This window comes from Octopus bimaculoides, chromosome 12 (genome assembly GCF_046866305.1).
Source record: "Octopus bimaculoides isolate indiv1 chromosome 12, ASM4686630v1, whole genome shotgun sequence".
Classification (NCBI taxonomy): Eukaryota; Metazoa; Mollusca; class Cephalopoda; order Octopoda; family Octopodidae; genus Octopus; species Octopus bimaculoides.
In genome coordinates this window covers 11,007,636-11,032,983 of record NC_142939.1, presented here as the reverse complement: position 1 = coordinate 11,032,983, position 25,348 = coordinate 11,007,636, and the positions used below count along the sequence as shown (strand labels likewise).

At 32.1% G+C, this 25,348-nt stretch overlaps 1 protein-coding gene across 1 annotated transcript in view; it reads left to right on the top strand.

Annotated features, from left to right (window-relative positions):
* LOC106872298 (neurotrimin) overlaps positions 1 to 25,348 on the top strand; it is a 233,675-nt gene that overhangs the window by 161,816 nt on the left and 46,511 nt on the right. The window contains exons 6-7 of the mRNA XM_089360816.1: positions 1,233 to 1,514; positions 21,973 to 22,008. Of these exons, the coding sequence (XP_089216942.1) occupies positions 1,233 to 1,514; positions 21,973 to 22,008 (318 nt within the window). The remainder of the gene's footprint in view (positions 1 to 1,232; positions 1,515 to 21,972; positions 22,009 to 25,348) is intronic.

Below are 25,348 nucleotides of genomic sequence, written 5' to 3'. Positions count from 1 at the left end.
TTTATTATTTAATCTCTATTTTGATGACTCTGCTAGTGTGTTAGAAATAGCTCACTTTAGACCCTCACTTCTAACTTAACTTTACATAATTCTGCATTACAACTTCGTTATTTATTTATATTTTTTTTTTAGCCATCATCATTATAGAAGATCTATACATTTGACTTTTATGGCTGTGCCTCAGTAAAAATAACCATACATGGAAATCAATGCAATTATATAAAATAAACTAAAGAAGGGACCAATCTTCATTCTATTGGTCAACTACCAAGACATTTTCTTATACACAGGCTATTTCTAACACAGATTTTTTTTTTCTGTAAAAGCATCCAAGCAACAAAAATGGTTGATATAAAATTTTTACTCGACTGATGCATCATCTTTTTTCGTTTTTGTTTCTTTGATAAAGCATGCCTATGTTACTGTTGAATTTTGTCATTGCTTTTGTGATTCTTTAGTTTATTAATGTTGTACTACTTTGGAAATATATTTTGTGAAATAAATGCAAATGATTTTTGTCGCTTTGTAATATAAGATATTTAGAGAAAGAAAAATGTTTATTAGATTATTGTCTCTGGACTAATAAATTTAGTGATACATTTGATGTGATGTGAATATAGATCTGTCCATATATTGTAGCAACATATATATATGTGTGTATTTATATTTGCCAAAAAAAAAATAATAATAAATAATAATAATGATAGCTTGATTTAGTGGCAACTAGATTGAAAATTTTGATATATTTCATTGGTTAATAAAATGTAATAAATATTGTTGACACAAAAATACAAAAATAATTTTTTGAATATTATATTTAATATTTTTAAACATAGAATTTTAATTTTAACTCGAACTCTGTTCTTGATAGACCTATTTATAGTAATTTAAGTAAAATTATTATTTTGAATTATCTTCAAATATTAAGCATTAGAGAAAATTGCTAGTTACAACAACAAAATATTTTATAATTTAGAGTAATTACTGAAAATTTCTGTAACAAACTTTAATCGATAAAAACAAAAATTAAGGCAACACCAGGAAATTGCCTATAATATTAGATAAACGTTTGTTGATCACAGGCAATGACGACTGCTGTTCTGCTCTCATTGATAATTTCCATTTAAGTTCAACAACAAACATTTTGTCACATGAAGAACATTATTCTTTCATATCATGTATAACTTCCAGGAACAATGCCATTGCTATTGTATTCAATTTTTTTATTGCAGACATAGTGCGTGTCAGGCTTGAGGATCCTGTGAAGCTGATATGTAACATTACAAGAAAGACGGAACCTCCTGACGATATATTGTGGTTCAAACAAGGCAAACCTTTAAGTACTGATGTCAGTAAAAAAGTTTACATTACAAACTATCGACCTAGAGTTACAAAAACTCTAATCAGTGTCTTCACAGTACTGAAGAGTAACTATAGTGACACGGGACTTTATATTTGTGAAGAAGGCAACAAAGAAATCAAACGCTTTAAAGTAGACGTGATTCCCCCATATGGTAAGTCCATATTTGATGCCCAATAAGTGATCTTTCGATATTTGTACATTTAATATGGTAGACAAAGTGAAGCAAACTACACTGATTGAAAGTGAAAGGTAAACAATCATTCCTAATAGGTAAAAATCATCAAAAAACACCACAAGCAGAATCACTAATCATCAATGCAGTTAATGTTATTTATTTGTAAAAATTATTGGACTGAACATTTTCATGTCTGAAACTAAGACAGGGAGCACTCTCTCTCACACACAGTCACATGGCTGTATATACCATACATAGGTACACATACACACGCAATGATAATTAGTGCCTTCCATTCATTTTCAATCTGTGCATTTTCTTTCATTTTATTCACCATTTTATATGTATAAAGTTCGAAAGGTCGCTGTCTAAAATCTTTTTTCCATTACACAGCATAAATCACAATACAATGTTAAAGAAATATTAAGAAGTAGGAAAAGTTGTAAATTATGTGCCAAAATATACTTTTGTATTTTGTTTTTTTCCCCTCCACCTCCATCCTAATTTAGATAGATATATTCCCTTAACTTCAATGAATACAACAGACTTTCCTTCATTCTTAATAGCTGATGACAATTTGATAGTTACTTCTATGCAAGTGAAAAAAGTTTCATATTAATTTCATTTACCAGCTAGCCAAATATATAATTTACACATATGAAATAAAATGAGAAGAAAAGAATTCTTAAAATTTAATTGAAATATTAATTCATCAAAGTCAGTAATTTGTTAAATGACGACTTAAGGTTTTAGGTAGATTCATCATTTGAATTTGCAACAAAAAGATGACTTCAAATAAATATTTGTTAACAATTACAGAATCTGTGTTAGATCATATATATATATATATATATATATATATATATATATATACACACATGCATATGTGTGTGAGTGTGTATGTATGTATATACACACATATATATGTGTGTGTGTGTGTATATATATATATATATATATATATATATATATATATATATATGTATGTATATATATAGTTAGATAGATAGATATACATATATGTATACATGTATATATTTGTATGCATATATACATGTATATATATATATATATATATATATATATATATATATATATATATATATATATATATATGCATGTATATAAATATATACATTCATGTATATATTATGTATATATATATATATATATGTATATGTATATATACCTATGTATTTGCATATATATATATATATGCATATATATATATATATATATATATATGTATGTATGTATGCCTATTAAACATAATGATAATATACAAATAGGAGGAAAAGTAAATAAGTATGTGGTGCCATATATAGCGACACCATGTAATTTGTAGTTATAAAACCAACTATAAAACATGAGTAATATTATTTCCTCTTCTTCGAAATACATTTTAATTCCTATAAAAATTGTAGTCCTGACAATATATACTCAAATAATAAAATATATATTTTGTTATTTTTTTGTCATTAAAAGGAAAAAAAGAAAACATGTTTTGTAATTGGCTTTGACTTTGTAGGATAATATTTTGTGATTAGTTTGTTTAAATTCTTACCATAATTTACCAATTTTGATTTATTTGAAGCATGTTACATGTATTTGGTTTTAATGTGTTTTACATTGCTTATTTTATTGCTGTTGCTTAATAAGGGAAGAAAAAGAACAAACAAAATTTGTCCGTTAAGCATGGTTTAATAATGTATCACAAAATGGTCATCATTTGTTTTTAATAATTGTTTTCCAATTAGTGTACATGCTGAAACCTATATTCAACTTCCAGTATTCTTCTAGCAGATACTTCTATCTCTCTTTCTTTCTTCCTTCTTCTCTTTCTTTCTTTCTTTCTTTCCTTTTTCTTTCTTTCCTTCTTTCTTTCTAGTATTAAATATTCTCCTTCTGGGTGAGTTGAAGTTAATCAATCCATCATTGTCCTCATCATCATCATCGTCATCGTCGTCGTCATCGTCATTGTTGTCATCGTCGTCATCATCATTGCCACCAGTGGCAGTGATGTTATTTTAATGCCTACTTACCCATGCTTTCACAAGTCAGATGGAAATTCTTTGAGGCAAAAATTTTGACAGCCAGAACCCTTTCTTGTCACTGAGACCCTCGCTTGTTTCCAAGTTACTTAACAATTCTTTCAGTGTTAAACAATAAACAACCCAGACATAAAAGACTGCAAACAACACCATTTGTTTTAAACAGTGAGGCTTCATCAACGATCACAAGTTATATAATAAGACACAGAGAATATGTAGTTAGGCACACACATATACATATAAATATATCTATCTATCTATCTACCTATCTGTCTATGTGTCTGTCTGTCTGTCTGTCTGCCTGCTTGCCTATTTGTCTTTATCTATCTATCTATCTATCTATCTATCTATCTATCTATCTATCGATATATATATATATATATATATATATATATATATATATATATATATATATATATATAGGCGTAGGAGTGGCTGTGTAGTAAGTAGCTTGCTTACGAACCACATGGTTCCGGGTTCAGTCCCACTGCATGGCACCTTGGGCAAGTGTCTTCTATTATAGCCTTGGGCCGACCAAAGCCTTGTGAGTGAATTTGGTAGACAGAAAATGAAAGACGCCCGTCGTATATATGTATATATGTACGTATGTGTTTGTATGTCTGTGTTTGTCCCCCCCCCCCCCCAACATCGCTTGATAACTGATGCTGGTGTGTTTACATCCCCGTAACTTAGCGGTTCAGCAAAAGAGATCGATAGAATAAGTACTAGGCTGACATAAAATAAGTCCTGGGGTCAATTTGCTTGACGAAAGGTGGTGCTCCAGCATGGCCACAGTCAAATGACTGAAACAAGTAAAAGAGTATATGATTATAATATAATATTATATAATTTTGAAATAGGATAAAATCTTTATAAGAATTTATCAAGTAGTCAGCATGAAGAAAACCTCATAAGGGAAAAATTTATAATTATTCCTTTTATATATATTTATGGTCAAAACTACCGTAATAAATATTTATTATGGTAGTTTTGACTTTAAGAGTCCCTCATAGCATGAGGCATTTATGTATAGTAATGCCCTTAATATAACCAAATATATATATATATTCATTTGACTCAAACCATTTAAAGTAGTACTCCAAAATGGCCGCACTCCAAAGACTGAAACAAGCAAAAAAATTGATTATATCATTGAAGAAGATTCTAGATTTTCAATGGAGGTAGTTGTGCTTGGAACTGTATCCTCATGTCATATAGAGTTTTGCAGTTCTGGTGACACTTTTGACAGCAAACTATATCACCTTTGGCAGTGACTGTTCAGTTCCACTACCATCAACTCACAAAAACATTAATATGTGTACTGTCCTTCTCCAAGCTCTTTAGTAACAATAAAACAAAATGGTGCTTACATTCATATAATTCTTCCTTCATTGTCCTTGTTGTGGTCAAATTTAAAAAGTATAGAACTCATACTATTTGACAGTGGCTGTTGCCAGTGCTACCTGACTGGCTCCCTTGCAAGTGGCACATAAAAAGCACCATTCAAGTGTGGTCAATGCCAGTACCACCTGACTGGCCCTCATGCTGGTGGCACGCAAAAAGCACCCACTAAACTCTCAGAGTGGGTGGTGTTTGGAAAGGCATCCAGCTGTAGAAACTTTGCCAGATCAGATTGGAGCCTGGTACAGCCTTCTTGCTCGCCAGCCCTCAGTCAAACTGTCCAACTCATGCCAGCATGGAAATCAAATGGTAAACGACGACGATGATGATGAGAACTATTCTAATTTTAATTGAAGATGCTGTGGCTGTGTTGGTAAAACGTTTGCTTCCCAGCAATGTGCTTCCAAGTTCAATCCCGTGCACGGCATCCTAAGCAAATGACCAAAACCTTGTGAGTGGATTTGGTAGATGGAAACCTAAAGAAGTTAGTTGTATGTATAGGTGTGTGTTTGTTCCCTGTCACCACCACTTGATAAACAGTGTTGGTTTGTTTATGTCCCTGTAGCTTAGCAGCTTTGGCAAAAGCATAAGTATCAAGCTTTATAAAGATAAGTGCTGAGATCAATTTTTTGGCTAAAACCCAGTAAAACCCTAACCCGAGCAAAGCAACATGACAGCACAGCTGCAGTCCTATGACAGTCCTATAACAAAAACAAGTAAAATGCAGAAGACAAAAGATTTGTATGGCCCCTTTTCAATTTCCACAGGCCCTTTACAATCAGAAACATTGACCTATGGCACTCAAAAGAAAAAAGAAAAAAAGTGGAGCAGAACTACTTAAACTTAAAAGTATTGATCATAAGTATGATGAAATGCCAGAGATCATAAATAGATTTTCACATAATTCTTATAAAAAAAAACTTAAATGGTTAAGAGGAGACTACATTTTAATGAAAATGTTAAAAATGTGATAGTATCTTGAACTTCTAGCTTCTGGGAAAAAACCCACAGACTTGTCTTTACTTTTCATTTCCATGGAAACCATTATAAATAAACAACATAAGTAGTCTTAGTGCAGGGAGTATTTTTTTTTTTACCTGTTTTTGCCCCTCCTCTACAAAACGTGTCTTTGCCCAGTTGGAAGTAACTAAATTATATTATAAATCAAATCTTTAAACAGAAAAATATCTAACAGGATTGCTAACGTTAATCTCTTTATGTAATAAAGAAATTTCACTATATTGACAATGTCCTCTTGCAGACATCTATAGTCCTATGTTGGTGATTATATCCATTTCTCAGACAAAAGATAAATTTGCTTATAGATAGGATACAATCTTATATTGGAGAATTTTCTAGCAGGTGTATTTGAATTTAGCAGTGTTAGTCAATAAATACTTGTCTATTTAACTGTGTTATATGTGCTTACTGCAACAAGTTATTCCTATAATGTAGTACTTATTTACGACAAGGTAAACTTGGCTATTTGAAAGTTGAGTGTTTTGGCCACAGAACTCAATGAAATACTAGTGGAAGGTACAAGCAGGAACTTATTAAGTGTTTCTTTTATATCTTGAGACTCATTCATAGATGAAATTACACACACTCAAACAAAACAAAAAACATGTATGTATGTATGTATGTATGTATGTATGCATGTATGTATGTATGTATGTATGTATGTATGTATGTATGCATGTATGCTTGGCAACTTGGGAAAGTGTCTTCTGCCACAGCCTGGGTTCACAAAATCCTTGTGAGTGGATTTGGTAGACAGAAAGAGAAAAAAGCTCATTGTATGTGTATGTGTGTGTATGTGCGTGTGTGTGTGTGTGTGTGTGTGTGTGTGTGTGTCTGTGTGTAAATGCTTGTGTATGTTAATGTGTTTGTGTCTTCTTGTCAGGACATAGAGTGATAGATGTAAACAAGTGCCAACGTTATACAAAAGCAGTGACATTCATTTCCAATATTCTGAAAGAATATGCCTAACCCCAAGAAATATTACTTTTGGCGGAAACTGGTGACGGTTGGCATTAGGAAGGGCATCCAGCTGTAAAAACCAAGCCAGAACAGACTTAGTCTACCCACTGGCCTTGCCAGTTCTTGTCAAGCCATCCAACTAGTACCAAGATGGAAAATGGACATTAAATGATGATGATGATGATGATGATGATGATGATGATGATGATGATGATAATGATGTTGGTGATGATGATGATGATGATTTAAAGAGATAGAGAGAGAGAGAGAGAGAGAAAGATGTATGACCGATAACTTATCAGTGTTTCGGTAGTTATCATACGTGATAAAAGAGCATTGCAAATAAATAATTAAACACATAGAAGAATGCACAAAACAGAAAGACAGAATTACCAGGAAATCTTATATACATGAAATAAAAAGTGAAAAGCTGTGAAACTTGTGACTGGCATATATAAGGCTTTAGTAACTCCATCCTCATTTTATATTGTACTATAGAAGCAAAATAAAACATTTGCTGTAGCACATTCAAGGAAAGAGACAAAATAAAAAACTAACAAACAACAGAAAAAAAAAATCAATTGCAGCCTCAAAGTTATGAGCTGATATCTTAGACATGTCTTTCGACACGATGTAAATATGTGAAATTCTGCTAGCAACATTCATCTGTACACATTCTTGTACAGAAATTTTCACACACACACAGAATGTGCAAAAATTGTGAGTTGTTATAATGCATCACTATGGCAATGGTATTTGTTTTAGCAAAAAACGAATCATAAGAAACACTGTTTTTGATATGTGTATTTGAGTGAAAATGAATAATTGAATTACTCCACATTTATTTACATTCCCAAATGGATGACAAATGTTTTATTAAAGCTCACTAAATATTCCATGTCAGCTTGTGTAATAAGTTAAATCGTGGATGTAAACTAGGCAGGATGTATGATTTATCACTGATTTGCTATACATAATGTTCAATCCCAGATTAGGATGGAAAAAAATAGAGTTTGTGTGTGCATGTATGAGTGTATATGGCATAAGAGAACTAGAATTACAAACCTATATCTGAAAGTTACATATACACACACACAGACATATACATATATCTGTGAGAGAGTGTGTGTATTTGTGAGTGTCTATGTGGGATTTGTGTATGACATTTCTTCAAACATTTTAAAATACATTTTTCTGTATGAATGTATATGTATGTATCACCATCATCACCATCTAATGTCCATTCTCCATGTTTGGACAGCTTAACAAGAGCTGGCTGTACCAATACATATATTTTATACACACACTCACACACAGATACACAGACACAGACAGACAGACACACAAACAAACACACACACACACACACACACACACACACACACACACACACACACACACACACACATGCACACACAAGTTCATTATGAACAGCTGAAGACAGATTGCTGAAAGCCAAGGAGCTATTTGAGTAGAAGGAGATCAGAAAAGGGAAAAAAGATGAGTGAAGTGGTCACAGTTAAAATTTAGCCGTTTTAGTATCCTGTTTTTGTTATCATTTTTCTACATTTGTTTCAATGAATTTCAAAAATAATGACGAATTTAGTAAAATAATGATCATTTTGAAGCTGATATTTAAGAGCATAATTTAACATGAAATCTTAATGGACGTTTTTGATTTATTTCACTTAAAAGTAGAAAGTTTGTTTGATGGAATCTGAAGCGCTTTTGCGCCAGTTGGTATCAAAGAGTTGAGAGATGAGGTATGATACAGTAACTGAAAGAGAAGCAAATGTGTCAACCTACTTTGGATCAAGCCATGATATAGTAGTCATGATCAGAGATATAAGGACAGTTGTATAAGTCTTAGAAGCTAAAAATAGAGGTACAATGGTTTAATGGTTGTTTTGTATCTGAAGTTATGCTGATCCTATAAATGGCATTCTTCAAGAATGAGAGAAAGGGTACAGTATCTGCATGTATATATATGTGTGTGTATGTGTGTGTGCATGTATATGTATATGTGTGTGTATGTATGTATATATACATGATACATGTATGTGTATGTAAGTATGTATATATACATTCACACACATATATATGCAGTATTAGATATGTCAATATGTTCCTATATAGTCTGGTGGGTGCATACTATGTAACACTTCAATTTCTGTCATTTAAAATGTTAATAGTCATATATATATATATAAATATATATATATTATATAACAAAACAAGAAAATGGAAAATTATTTGGTAATATTTATTCAGCATTACATATATTTCATTTGCTAAAAGGAATTACAAAGTTGTTTGTGTTTGATAAACATCTAAGAGATTTCCTGTTGGAAATTCTTCGGACAGTTATTCGAATAATTACCCTACCTACCTACGTAATATATATATATATATATATATATATATATATATATATATATATATATAATTATATATGCATATAAACATATATATATATATATATATATTTGCATATATATACATATATATGTATATATATGCAGTAATATACATATGTAAAGAAAAACATGTTGATATCAGAATGATAGGAAGATCAGGACTTGCTATATTATTTTGTTGGGGTGGAGCATAAGGTTTGCTAATATTATGTACCAGGGGTAAAGAACCTTTTTACATTTGAAAGTCACATTGAATTAAGTGCAATCTAATGATGCTGCATTAAAGGAAATTTTATTAAACATATGGGGAGATGTTGCTACTGTAAAAATGTAATTATTAACTATAAAAATATAAGATGAAAATACATGCTCACATTTTAATGATTTTTATATGTGTATATATATGTGTATATATACATATCTATGCATGTATACGTGTATATGTATATATACATATATATATATACACACACGCATATATATAAAATATATATTATACACACACATGTATGTGTGTGAATGTGTATATGCATGTATATATGTATGTATCTATCTTTCTATATATATATATATATATATATATATATGTATATATGTATATATATGTATATATATGTATATATATATATATGTGTGTGTGTGTGTGTGTGTGTGTGTGTGTGTGTGTGAGTGTATATATATGTAAATATATATGTATATATATATATATATATATATATGTATATAGATATGTATATATGTATATATATATATATATATATATATATATATATATATATATATATATATATATATATATATATATATATGTATGTAAATATATATATGTACATATATACATATACATAGTGAATACATACAACACTATGTTATCAAGAAAAAAGAAGCACTTTTTTAATGCCAAATCAAGACTTTCCCTTCTTTTCCAGAAGGCTGCACTTAAGAGCCACAAAATCTGCAAGTTTCCACACTTTTATAAATATGCTATATTTATTGATCTATTACAGTTGTCAGTATAGACACATGTGATATACTATTTATTATATAGATACAGTCTAAGTCATCATTATACGCAGCAGTTCTCCTAATCGCCAAATATTATCTGTTTTCTTATGGCCATAGTGAGATCACCAAGGTAACACAGAGCATATTTACTACAACATTAAATTAACCAGCCATCAAACCAGTCTTCAACCTGTAGGTTATATCTACTAATACTACCATTTTAAGCTGGAGATGTTACTGCATGGAATTACTATCTGGCAGACAATCTCACAGAATGCTAATAAACTAATTCTGCACTCTGTAACATTGTATTCCTGTGGGTAAAAAAGAGAGTCTTCTATGCAGCTGCTTGACCTTTTGGAAATAGCAGTAAATTATTCCTTGAATCATACACTACTGTAAAATAACACACCAGATACTTTACATTTTAGAATAAAGATGGAATTGTGATAGTCTCACCTGAAGCTGAATAATAAAAGCTAGGTTCCTGCAGCACTATATATAATGCTATTTGCCTCTAACTGCTATATATTCTTAGTTCTGTTCCTAATATTAAAATGGCATAATAATTTTAAGCTGGCAGAACTATTAGCCCACCAGGTAAAATGCTTAGTAGCATTTTCCTCATTTTTATGTTCTGAGTTCCCTTTATGCTGAGGTTGACTTTGCCTTTTATCTTTTCAGCTTTGATAAAATATGTATAAATTGAACACTGGAATTGATCTAATTGACTTCTCTCCACCTCCGTAATTGCTGGCCTTGAGCCAAAATTTGAACCCACAATTAAACTGCAATCGGTTATATTTATCTTAAGCTATCACAAGCTTTTATAAAATATATCATACTGTAGAAGAGCAGATATTTAACATTACAAAATAACAATGAAATGGTCAGAGTGGGAATGAATTTGATAATGACTGCTCAACCAAACCAAACCAAACCAAACCTGAGGTGAAACAACCACAACTGGGTTCCTGTACTATGATATGTAAAGCCGATTCCTTTCAACTGTTATGTATTCTTAGTCTTGTTCCTAATATTAAATTACAGTCAGTTGTATTTACCTGAAGCTTTCCTGTTTGACTCATAATCCACAGTTAATCTAACCTCTACATTTCTTAAACTGATTATGCAGAATTTTTCAGAAAAAAAATCAGTCCAATAACATGTACAAGTATCCATCTTATCATTCTATGCACTGCAAACCAAAACCACAAATATGTTATCACCTGAACCTCATGCAACATTCCAGCAAATTCAGTTTGCATCAACAGATGAATGCCTTGCTGCAGCTTTCAGAATTTTGCCCATTTTGCATTATATCACACCATAAGGCGTTGAACTGGCAGAATCATTGGCACAACGGACACAATGCTTGGCAGCATTTTGGCCGTCTTTATGCCATGGTTTCAAATTCCATTGAGGTCGACTTTGCTTTTCAACTTTCAATAGGTACTTGTTGAGCGCTGGGGTTAATATGATTGACTAGCCCGCTCACCCCGCTCACCACGGTTTCAGGCATTATACATATATAATGCCTGACAGGAATATATCACATCAGAATGATGTGATATATTCCTATAGCAGAAAGGAATATATCACATCATAAACCTTTTAAACTACATACACATACACACAAATATCTCCTTCAAATATATGCACAGCATGACATAGCTTTTACTCAGTTTATCAATTTATGGATATTTATTTATATTTAACAGGGCCATTGTTTATTGAGAACATACTGTATTTACTTCTAACCAAAGCAATGTTGTTATGGGATTTTGAACAACCATAAATGTGTATATTTAAGCCCCTAAATGACAAACCACTGGAGTAGTTTCCAGCTCAGAGTTGTCACTTGGCTGAATACAGGACTTGTCATTAATGACACAATGCATGTATATAAACATATGTTTGTGTTTATATTTGCCAATGTAATGAAGTCGTTGTTATTATTTTAACATTCTACAATTTGAATTTGTAGGTTTATAAGCAGTTCCACTTTCACACATGAAGTGAATACAGACTCCATCATGATAACAAGAGTTGATGAAAATTTAAGTAGAAGGGACTTAAAAAAGACTATTATTTATGTTACAATAAAAATGTGTGGCTAATAAAAGAAATGTATCTATCTATCTATCTATTTATTTATCTATCTATCTATCTATCTATCTATCTATCTATCTATCTATCTATCTATCTATCTATCTATCTATCTACTTAACTATCTAACTGTTTATCTAACTTATCTATCTATTAAGCCAAGTGGAATCATAGTCATGGCAGGTAATGGTGCCATACAACTGGCACCTATAACAGTGGCACATAAAAGCATCCATTACATTTTTGGGGTGGTTGGCATTAGGAAGGGCATCCAGCCATAGAAACCATGCTAAATCAGAATGGAATTTAGTGCAGTCCCTCAGCTTACCAGCCGTGGTCAAACCGTCCTACCCATGCCAGCATGGTGACAATGGATGTTAAATGATGATAGTGATATACACATACATACATACATACATACATATATATATATATATATATATATATATATATATATATATATATATATATATATATCCATTTTCTGATTTCTTTAAATTTTGATTCTTGATATTAACTCTTTCATCTGTTGTTGTTAAACTGAAATTATATAAATTCCTGTTTATCTTCGTCTATGAGCATAATATACTTGCATATGTATGGCCATGGTTAAACATAGGTAATATACCAGTAGTGTAATGGATACTTCTATCCCTTAGCCAGTTATTTTAACCTCTAACTCAGCTAACCTGATACATATATATATATATATATATATATATATATGTACATACACACATATGTACATACACACATATGTACATACACACATATGAATATATTAATGTTTGTTTTATGTTCAGTTACAGTAAAAACAGTAGTGCCTTAAACTAAAGTTTTGCTCCATACATTTTGCAGAATACATATATATATATTATACTTTAACAAAAATAGTGTTGACAGTGACTTTGAAGTTTCTACCTGCTAAGACTTCAAAGTCACTGTAAACACTTCTTGTTAAAGAAGAATAAATGTGTGTGTGTGTGCGTGTGTGTGTGTGTGTGTGTGTAAAGTGGTTGGTGTTAGGAAGAGCATGCAGGCATGGAAACCATGCCAAAGCTGACAATAAAAGTCGACACAGTTCTTTGGTTTGCCAGCTCTTGTAGAGTCATCCAAACCACGCCAGCATCGGAGATGGACATTAAATGCTACTGATGATATATATATAGACACAGACACATCCATCCATTCATTCATCCATCCATCCATTCATACATACATACATACATACATGCATGCATACATACAGAATACATGTATGTAATATTAGCCAACTAGTTGAACGTTTCCTCCTCGGTCTGACTGACATTGGGTGACCAGAATGTATCGGCACATCATTAATTAAATCTGTAAGTCCTGCTAAGCAGCATATTAATAATTCTTCTAGTTAGTGGATCACCTATGAACTCTTTCATCTGTTGTTGTTAAACTGAAATTATATATTGGAGCAAAATATTTCTGAATAACAAGCCACCTTTGTTCTGCAGTGTTCTGATGTAATACGTTCATATTTCTGAAATGAATTATGAGCAAATAAATTTCATTTTGCACAGTAGTTTTTATTGTTTATTGCAGAGTGTGTTGAGTGGTTTCTTTCTTTTTTTTTTTTTTTAATTGATACTGGCTATAGTGAGCTTATCAGGTTTTGTGAGTTACTTGGTAATCTCACTAGAACCAGTTCCACTTCAAAATCATCCACTACGGTCTATAGACTGGTTAGCATTAGGACGGGCATCCAGCTGTAGAAACCATGCCTAAGTAGACATCTGAGCTTGATACAGTCCTCTGCTGAGCCATTCAACACATGCCAGCATGATAAACAGACACTAAATGATGATGAGGATGATGAGAAGGAAGATGATTACTATGCAACATTTTACTTATTTCAACAATCTCACCTATCATATGACAACTAAAGACAGAACCACACAAAAAACTCATAAATCTCTATATACATGTGTGTGTGTGTATATTTATATAGATAGATAGATATACACATGTATATGTATGTATACCAACAGACAGATAAAAACACACACAGACACACATACACATATATATAAAATTAGTGTACATTTATACACAAAAGAGGTGACCCTAAACAGAACACCTTACATGCTGAAGTGGTAACTACTGAAAATGTTTTTATTTTTCATCCCCTTCGAAATTACTCTTAATCGTGGTTTTGGACTTTGACTGTTCCTTTTAGCACGTAAGGTGTCCTGTTTAGGGTCACCTCTTTTGTGCATGGATGTACACTAATTTTATATGAAAAATATGTTGTCCATTGACTAATTAATGGTTGAAAATTTCTCTAATTCTTCTACCCAATATATATATATATATATATATATATATATATATATATATTGATTTAAAATGCAGAGATGCCTATAATAGGACATCTACTCGCTATAAATAGCAGCAAAAGACTATATACCACAAAAATTAGGGATAATTTCGAAAGGAAATGAAAAATAAGAACTTTTACCAATCTATATTCTGTACCATCGTTTCAAGTCAATTTTAGTAAGATAAAAATTATATATCTTAACAAGGTCGGACTTAGCGAGTAGATGTCCTATTATAGGCATCTCTGCATTTTAAATGAATAATACATAGTCTATTGACTGTTTTTATACTCTCGCTAGACCACTGGTGGTAAATAAAATTTCAAAAATTTTTTTTGCTACCCTATAATTTATTAATATATATATATATATATATATATATATATATATATACAATACACACAGAAACACGTGTACATACATATACATACAGAGCTTTGTGTATGGAAACACTCAGAAAGTGTTATATTTGTTTTAGATAAAGAAATTCCCTGCAGCTCTTCTCTTTATTGAATTTGACAATGACCTTTTTAGTCGTTATTAAACAGAATATAGGTGTCACGGATCATATTTTTTGGGGGTTTTTTCCACATTGTAAAATGTCTATTATTCTGGACAGGAAGCATTCTAGCTGAGCGATAAATTCTTTGCTAAATTTTCTCACATAATTGTATGCGTTTGTGTGTGTGTGTGCGTGCGTGCGCGCATGTGTGTGTGTGTGTGTGTGTGTGTGTGTGTATCTATCTATCTATCTATTTATCTATCTATCTATCTATCTCTCTATCTATCTATCTATCTATCTATCTATCTCTCTATCTATCTATCTCTCTCTCTCTCTCTCTATATATATATATATATATATATATATAATTGTATATATCTGAAAAGTACATAGGCACCTCTTCATAATACCATTTCATATGTGCAGACACCACTAGGTGTTTCAAATGTGTTAATGCATTATGCATAAGGTATTTAAATGCATCAAATGACATTATTTTGTCCCAAGATTTCAAATCTTTTAAGAATGATAGCGTCTATTTACTTTTGAGGTGTCGGTGTACATACAAAGGTAGATGTATGTGCACACATATACTCATGTGTACATATGTATATATATATATATATATATATATATATATATATATATATAGATAGATAGATAGATATATAGATATATATGAATATATATATATTTTATATGTATGTATGTATGTATATATAATAATAATCGATGAATGGAATGGAAGATGGATTTGGCATTAGTCTTTATTCAGTATATAATATATTGCTCTGCATCTTAGAGGGTGCTTCTCTTCCAGAGTTATGTATATCCACAAACGATATGTATATATATATATATACACATACATACACGAACACACATATATATATACACACACATATATACACATACATATATATATATATATATATACATATATACATACATATGCATAGTATACTACACCACTCACACACACACACACACACATATATATATATATATATATATATATATATATATATATATATATACTTTTGAGTTGTTTTAACTCTTATTTCTAGCAATAGTTACTGCTAATCAGTAACCTCTGTCTCTTTTGTGACCTCTATTAATTTTGCCTTGATATATATATATATATATATATATATATATATGTATGTATATAACAACCTATTCTATGCAACAGACACAGTATTAGATTGAAATAGACATCTGTGTATCATGCTTAATGTATATATATATCACAATATGCCCCATCCACCCACGCTGACTTGCAAGTTAATGGGTGACATTACTTGTGCTGGTGCCATGTAAAAATCTGTGAGGTGGTTGGTGTTAGGAAGGGCATCCGGCCATAGCAACGGTGCCAAACCAGAGAATGGAACTCAGCACACTCTTTTGGCTTATCAGATTCAGCTAATGCCAGCATGACGAATGAATGTTAAGGGATGATGATTAGGATAATGATGATGATATTGAGACTCGTATACACAGGGAGAGAAAGAAAGAGGGGGGGGACTCGACGAACAAACTTCCACCAGTACTTAAAATAAATACTGGTGTAAGTTTGTTTGACTCATCCTATGAAGCAGTGCTCCAGCATGGCTGCAGTCCAGTGACTGAAACAAGTTAAAGGGTAAACTGATAAAAGTGTATCGCTATAGTATAAAGCGTGTTATCAGTGCAGTGTATTTTAAATATCCACTATCTCGACAGGGAAGTAACCTCTTCAGAAATTTATATCACCATAATTTAGAAATTCTTAACGAGGATAATTAAATGAAAATATCAAACTGAGATGTGACATGTCAGAATCAATCATTTTCATAAAAAAAAAAATATATATATATTTTAATATTTTTCTTTTTTAACAATTTAAATGAATTAAAAGATATTTTTAAAAAAATCTGAATATAATTAATGAAAGTTGTTTTGTTTTTGTTTTTTTTTCATGAATTAATTTTAACTTGAAATGTCAAAATTGATATGAATAATTCTAAGTAAAATGCTGAAAAAAAAAAGAAATACATGGGAACTTCATACCCTTGGTATGAGTCAGATGAATAATAACTAGTTTAAACTAACATTGTCCTTGTGCTTTCTGCTTCTTTTCTTCTGGGTGTTTTATGTCAGTTGAAGAGGATTCTTCTATTCAAAGATAAATTTAACATGGTCACCAACCATCACTCACAACTTATAGTCAAACCATAATACGGATCCATTAAGGAAAATGACAAGACCACTGATGTGGAACTGGTATAATCAGTGCAGTAGCAGATGACATGCCTTGTGATATTTATTCTGGCATCTTGCATTCTGGGTTCAAATCCTTCTAAGGTTATCTTTGTGTTTCATCCTTCTGGGTTTGATAAATTAAGTACCGGTCTAGGACAGTGAGCTGGGGAAAATTTAAGAGCATCAGACACAAGGTATACCTTGTGGTATTTCTTTTGACTCTTCGTATTTTCAGTCTGATTCTCATTATGATCTATTTCAATAGAAGACCAATTCCTTTGTCTAGTTCAGTGGTTCTCAACTGGGGTCCATACGATCATTGCTGGGGTCCAGATAAAGTTTGCTGTGGAAATTTATGTGCAATAAATTGGTTATGCTTCTACTATACACAAAATCATCATCATCATCATCATCATCATCATTTAACGTCTACTTTCCAAGCTGGCATGGGTTGGACAGTTTGGCATGGAGCTGGCTAGCTGGGAGCTGTCCAGACTCCAGCTGTCTGTTGTGGGATGGTTTCTATTGCTGCATGCCGTTATTATAACAGAGTATGCTGGGTGCTATCTAACTCCCAACAATATTTAGTTATAAGAACACAATAGGATTTTTCATGCACATTGAATGGCTCTGGGAGTTCAGGAGAGTAAAATAGGAATCAAAGGGATCAATAGGCAAAAAAAGGGTTAAAAAGGTTAAGAACCACTGACCTAGTTTGATATCGTCACCTGGTGCTCTGCTTTGATGGAATCTCTATATTGCAGTCTTGGAATTCTTGTAAAAAAATCTTCAGCACAACTTGTCCCTCCAAATTAGAGCATAAAAGAATTTCTCTGGTTAGTGGCTCGAACCCTTTGGCATTCACATTACTTTGACAAATATAATGCCCATTTATTCATGTTGTTCTGAACTAATCTTGCCATATCTCATGGCTTTGAGATTTCATTGATGATTGCATTAGTTTTAGAATGATATTGTAGATTAGGTGTGAGAAGTTGGATCTGTTTGGTTTTGAATATAAAACAGGTAGAATATATGGGCTGGTTGTAGCCAGTTTAAATGTTAAAGGGTTAATGATAATGCAGCTTCTTGAGCCTTTCCTCCGGTTGATCGTAAAAGCTAAACTTAATTAACCTTCTAAGCTATGAAATGTTCAGTTCTTAAATGGGTCTGTGATGCTAAAGCCAGGAACAGCTGAAGTCTTCAGTAACTCAAGCAGAAGCATGCAACACCATATGCTTTGGGAGGTGGGAGGAAAATATCATGGGGTTTCGAATATTCCAAGAAATAAAAGGGAAAAATATGAAAATAATTCAGGACACACTTGCTTGAGGTGTCATTGTGTGCCACCTTTAGCAAGTGTCTTTTGTCATAATCTCAGACTGACTAAACTAAAGCTTTTGTGTATGTATGTATCTGGAAGAGAGACAAGGAAAAAAACCCAGCTGTATGTGTGCTTGTGTTTGTGTGTGTGTGTGTGTGTGTGTGCGTGCACATGCACGTGCATGTATTTTTATATGTATGTCTGTGTGTTTGCTCATCTTAATACCATGCACCAATTTTATACAAACATCACTCTGATACAAGCAATGTCATTTATTTGCGATCTGGCTATTTTGCGGTTTGTATTTGAAAAACTAAAGGAAATATTACTTTGCTTGGAAAGTGGCAAGGGTTAGTAACAGAAGGAGCATCCATATGTAGAAAATAAATCTATCTGCCTTATGGAATTTTTATCAATACAAGCATGGAAAAGTAGACATTAAAATGTTGGTAAGGAAATAAACATAAAATGTATTATCATTATATTTAAATAACGTAATATAAAGTGTATTTCTATATTTGCTGTTTTTTGGACTCCGACATTCAACTGGAAAATGGTCATCTCATCAATGCTAGATTTACAATACAGAGCTATACCCAAGTCAATGAACATTATATATATATATATATATATATATATATATATATATATATAAAATGTATTGTTCCATGATAGAAAATTCAATAAAAAAAGCACTCCATCTGGAGAGAGATAAATATTATGTATTATAAGGGCATAATGCATGTCTTTAAGTGCTGCTATTAGTTTCATATGTTGAGAAATCCTCAAACATATTCTTCAGGCACAAACGACATATCATGACGAACTAAAAACATTGAATAATAGAAGAAATGCCTTCTCAGTTTCTTCCATTATTCAATTCTTTTAGTTCGTCCTGATATGTGGTTTGTGCCTGAAGAATATGTTTGAGTATTTCTCAACACATGAAACTATTAGCAGCACTTAAAAATATGTGTTGTGTCCTTTAAATAAATAAATAAATAATATATATATATATATATATGTCTGTTTGTCTGTCTGTCTGTATGTATATATATATATATATATATATATATATATATATATATATATATATATATATATATTGTTATATTGTTATATTTATATATGGTCTTATTTCTATAGACATAGATGACAGGCTTCTCTTCAGTTTCCAACAATCAATTCATTTCACAAGATTATAAGTCAGCCCAAGGCTATAACAGTAGACACTTGCTAAAAAGTTCTGTACATTGGAATCAAACCCACCTCAAGCAAACTTCATGTAATCCCCACAACGGTACCTGTGCCTCTATAAATACATACATATATACAAACACTCATATATATATGCATATATACACATATATGTATGTGTGTGTTTCTCTCCTCCCCCACCTCTCTCTCTCTCTCTCTCTCTCTCTATATATATATATATATATATATATATATATATATATATATACATATCATCTTCATCTTCATTTAACACCCATTGTCCTTTCTGGCATGGGCTGGAAGGTTTGACCAGAGTTGGTAAGCTGAGGAGCTGCACTAGACTCCAGTCTGATTAGGCATGGTTTTTACAGTTGGATGCCCTTCCTAATGCTAAAAACTCCAAGAGTGAAATATATATATATTTCACTTTATATATATATATATATATATATATATATATATATATATATATATATATATCCATGTATATAGTTTGCATTTTAAATGTATGTTTTTTAAAGTTTGTGTGTGTGTGTGTGTGTGTGCATGTGTACTCCCTTCTTCATACTGGTACAAGTTTTATGGACTTGTTTCAACATACCATCTCTCTATTTACTAGAGTCCTTTGTCTTCCTATTTATGAGGCCTAGCATCTCAAGATCCAACTTAGCCACTTCTTATCTCATCTACAGTTTTTCTCTGGCTCTTCAACATTCATCTTCAGCATGGATCATTTGATATTTTTTCAGTCAACTATTATTCTTCAACACATTACACATCCACACCATCATAACATTCTAACTGCATCACACTGTCGATAGCCTTAGGCTTTCTTTTAATCTCTTGCTATAGTCATGCACCATAGTGCATGCACTCTAATTTTATTTATTCATCAGATCATGCTCATCAAATTTCTTTTCAGCTTTCATATACGCTCCGTATTCTGTGATAATGTCTCACAACCATATCTTACAATATCTTACAATATTGTGCACTTATTCACCAGATCATACAATCTGGTCTTCCCTTGAAGAGATGAGTTCTTGCTTAACCCTTTTAGTACCAATCCAGCTGTGACCACCCCTCCTGGTTTTACAGTACAAACTTCTCATCTTAATGTTGATCTAGATTAAAACCCTCCATCAAGATTTCATGCCAATTTATGTTCCAAATATCAAACCAATAATGAAAAAAATTATTTTGCTAAATTCTTAATCATTTTCAAAATTAATTGAAACAAAGAGTATTTCAACCAAAATATTGCAACGAAAGTATTAAAACAACAATAATGTCTCTCTCAACAATCTCCCTGCAATCATTTTGAGTGTGTTTTATGAAACAATAAGAGTGAATATTTCAATTTCATTGCTAGACCTGAACATAACAGGCTAAATCTTCGACAAACTCCAAACTGAGATTAGAAAAGAAGATCACAAGTCTTCAGTTATTCCAACAACATGCCTACAATAAAAACCAATGATTATAATTTTGATGTCTGTCTGTAAAATGGTATGTTTTTATCAGTTACCTAAGTGTCTTCTTGTGTCTGCTGGAACAGCAGAACTACTGAATATAGTTATGCAGCACAATGGCAACAATAACAACAACTACTACTACTACTACAACTACTACAATTACAACTACAACAACAACAGCAACAATATCTTCCACTCTACTTTCTGCTATTAATTCATAATGCAGGAAAATCATTTTTTTTTTTTTCTGTTTTTCCTCCTTCAGTAGCTAACTATTTCTCTAACTACTCAACCTAGAAACAATACTACTTGGAATATTAATATTTTTGAGTTTTTTTCGTTCCCTTTTTTCTTCTCTAGGTTACACACCAACAACACCAGGAAATGTGAAAAGAGGTAAGTTATTACAATTTACACCAAAAGCTTTTAATGCAATTCTGAACCATTATTTGGCAGGAAGTACATTTCTATAGAGTTCATAACCCCAAACATAATCTCTCTCTCTCTCTCTCTGTCCGTCTGCCTCTCTCTCTCTCTCTTTCTTTCTCTCATTTTTGTTTTGTTTTTGATTTTTTTTCCAATGGTTTTTGTTTCTTTAAATATAATAACACAGCACCCTCTCCATATTCTTTTCTTTTCTGTTTCATGTTTTCTATTTTAATGTATCTATACTGAAGCTATTATCAATAAAATTGTTTACTGCTGTTAACCAGTTTTCAACATATTTGTAAGTTATGCAGAGGATAAATTTGAATTCTATTCATATGTCAAATGCTAATTTAATTCATAGATGGTTTAGATATTTTGGAAAAATGTCTGCATTGCTTAAAACATTTCATCAAGAAAACTGAAGCTAATTTATTTGATGCTGAATATTAATTTCTGATCAACTGAAGTTTTGATTAAATAACTAATTGGGTATGAACTTATAGTGTAAAGGTTCGACCTGCTCAACATAGCACCCAGTGCTTCCCTCAATTAGATTGTTTTACAGCTGTCCTTGAAACGAGAACCCCACCGCCACTTATTAAATTATCTGTTAAGCTGAAGAGGAAATTATCATAGTTATAAAACTGTTCAACACTAAAGTCAAACACTAAACAGCAGCTGAAAGTCTTATGTCTGTCTGAGATGTAAAACGTAGAGATTACTTCTAAGATATTCATTAGATTCATTTGGCAACATCTTTATTGTTTGTGGATTGTGTGAATGGCTGAGTTAGCAGAGAGAACTGGACAACTAACTTAAGAATTACCACTTCCTATCCTGTCACTGCAATTCTGTTTTATCTATGGCTGAAAAGCTAAATTCTCAACAGCTAAGTCCACCTTAGTTGTTTGTAAGTAGGTACTGTAAATTAATGTAAGTAATGGCTTCACGTTAAAGTTAATTTGTTAACATGCAAAGCAGAATTGAAGCAAAGATGACCAAGAGAAATTTGGAAGGCAAAATGAGATTGATTTCAACGCTTCTTTTCTGAAAATTCAAGAGGGATGTAAGTTTTCTTTCATTATGGAATGACCAACCAAAGCCTAGTGAGTGAATTTAGTGGAGGGAAACTGTAAGGAGCCCATTGCATGTTTGTGTGTGTGTGTGTGTGTGAGTTTGAGTTTGTGCCACCTCATCTTGACAATGCATCACTGTCAATCAGATATTTTTTTTTTTTTTATTGCCCACAGGGGACTAAACATAGAGGGGACAAACAAAGGGTTTAAGTCGATTACACCGACCCCAGTGGGTAACTGGTACTTATTTAATCGACCCAGAAAGGATAAAAGGCAAAGTCGACCTCGGCTCAAATATTACCCTTCTTTTCCAATTTTCCAGCCTTTCATAGAAACATGTCCAGTCATGCAAAAACATTACCTTGCTTGAAAACAGATGAGGGTTAGCCACTGGAAGGGCATTCAACTGTTAAAAAATCTATCTTGACAAATTCCATCTGATCCATGCAAGCACAAAAGAGTAGATATTAAAATCATGATGAAGCTAATGGAGGGGCCCAGCATATAATCACAGAATCCCTCCTTGCCTCTCAGGATCCCAGATAAATGTACTGCCTGATCTTGCTTTTTGCTGACCCTGAATTATGTTTGTCTCTCATTTAGAAATAATTAATTATGCTTTGGTTTGATGATGCAAACTAACCAATAGATATTGTTGACATTCTTGCTACAATGTTGTGTATCCAATCTTGTTGCTGGACAGAAAGCTGTTCTCTGGAGCATCACTTCTCACAGCTGTCGAAAATAAGTATTATGTGATCTAAATTAGTTGTCTAAGTTCGATTTCAGTCTTTACAGGGTAACACTTATCTCTCACCTGTTTTACACCATCACATCAAAGCTAAGCTCCCTAGCACTTGGAATCATCTTAGGGATGAATTTATACATACAGATCTTCTTGGGCAGAGTTAATTGAAGCTATTTCCAAACACCCGGAAATTAGTTCTTTACTGCAAGTCATGTCCAAATTTCTCTCCTTCAAAATATCTTCTGTCCATGCTAATTGTAATGCTATGTCTTGGGATAAATAAGAAGAAAATCTGGGCACATTTTAATAAGAATAATATAAAGTTAGATTTTACACCACACAGAGACTTGAAAAACATGTCATTAATTCTCAAAGCATTTAAGTGATGTAAAATAGGTTTCCCATCTGATTGGACATTATCAGAAGATATGGCAGCTGCTTCCTTTGAGCCCATTTCTGTGTGAGACTGGCCACCTTGCTTGTGTTCTTTTCCACAACCTTGGAAGGATGTGAGGCAAAGTTGAGTATTTCAGGATTTGAACTAAGAATATAAAGGTAATTAATGAAAAGGCATTTTGTTCATTGCTCTAATGATTCTAACAATCGTAATGGTAACATTTGGAATAATATACACGCGATAAGTGAAGTGTAATAATGTTAGTAACAACTAAAATTATGATCGTAATGATATTAAAAATTATTTTAGATAAGAAAAACACAGCAATGTAAATGGGACAAATACTTCGTCAGCCAGTAGAAAAAATCTTCAGATTAGAAATGGTTTTAATGAAAACAATATTGATAATGGAAATTTTATAGAAATATCAACATCTATTGAAAACATTAGACACCATCTGGAGATAAGTGTTATAACAGTATGAGAAATGATGAGGGGAGACGACATGGAGATGTTAAATGATTGATAACAACAGCATTGATATTAAAAGAGGTGTTTCTTTTATTCAGTGTAGAATTACACATTAATATTAGTGATCTCTGTGTAGCAGTTGCCCAAGATCAATTTAAAGGAGCTTCAACAACCAATGGCTGTCTTTATCTTTTAATCTTTTACTTGTTTCAGTCATTAGACTGTGGCCATGCTGGGGCACCGCATTGAAGAATTTTAGTTGAAAGAATTGACTCCAGGACTTATTACTTTTTTTTAAAGCCTGGTACTTTTCTCTATCAGTCTCTTTCACTGAACTGTTAAGTTACAGGGCAATAAACGCACTAACACTGGTTTTCAAGTGGTAGTGGGGAACAAACAAAGGCACACACACACATGCACACTTGCACACACACACACACACACACACACACACACACGCACACATGCAACGCACACATACACACACACATACACACATACGACATGCTTCTTTTAGTTTCTGTCCACCAAATTCACTCACAAGGCTTGGCCAAAGGCTAAAGCAGAAGACACTTGCCAAAGATGCCATACAGTAGGACTGAACCCAGAGCCATG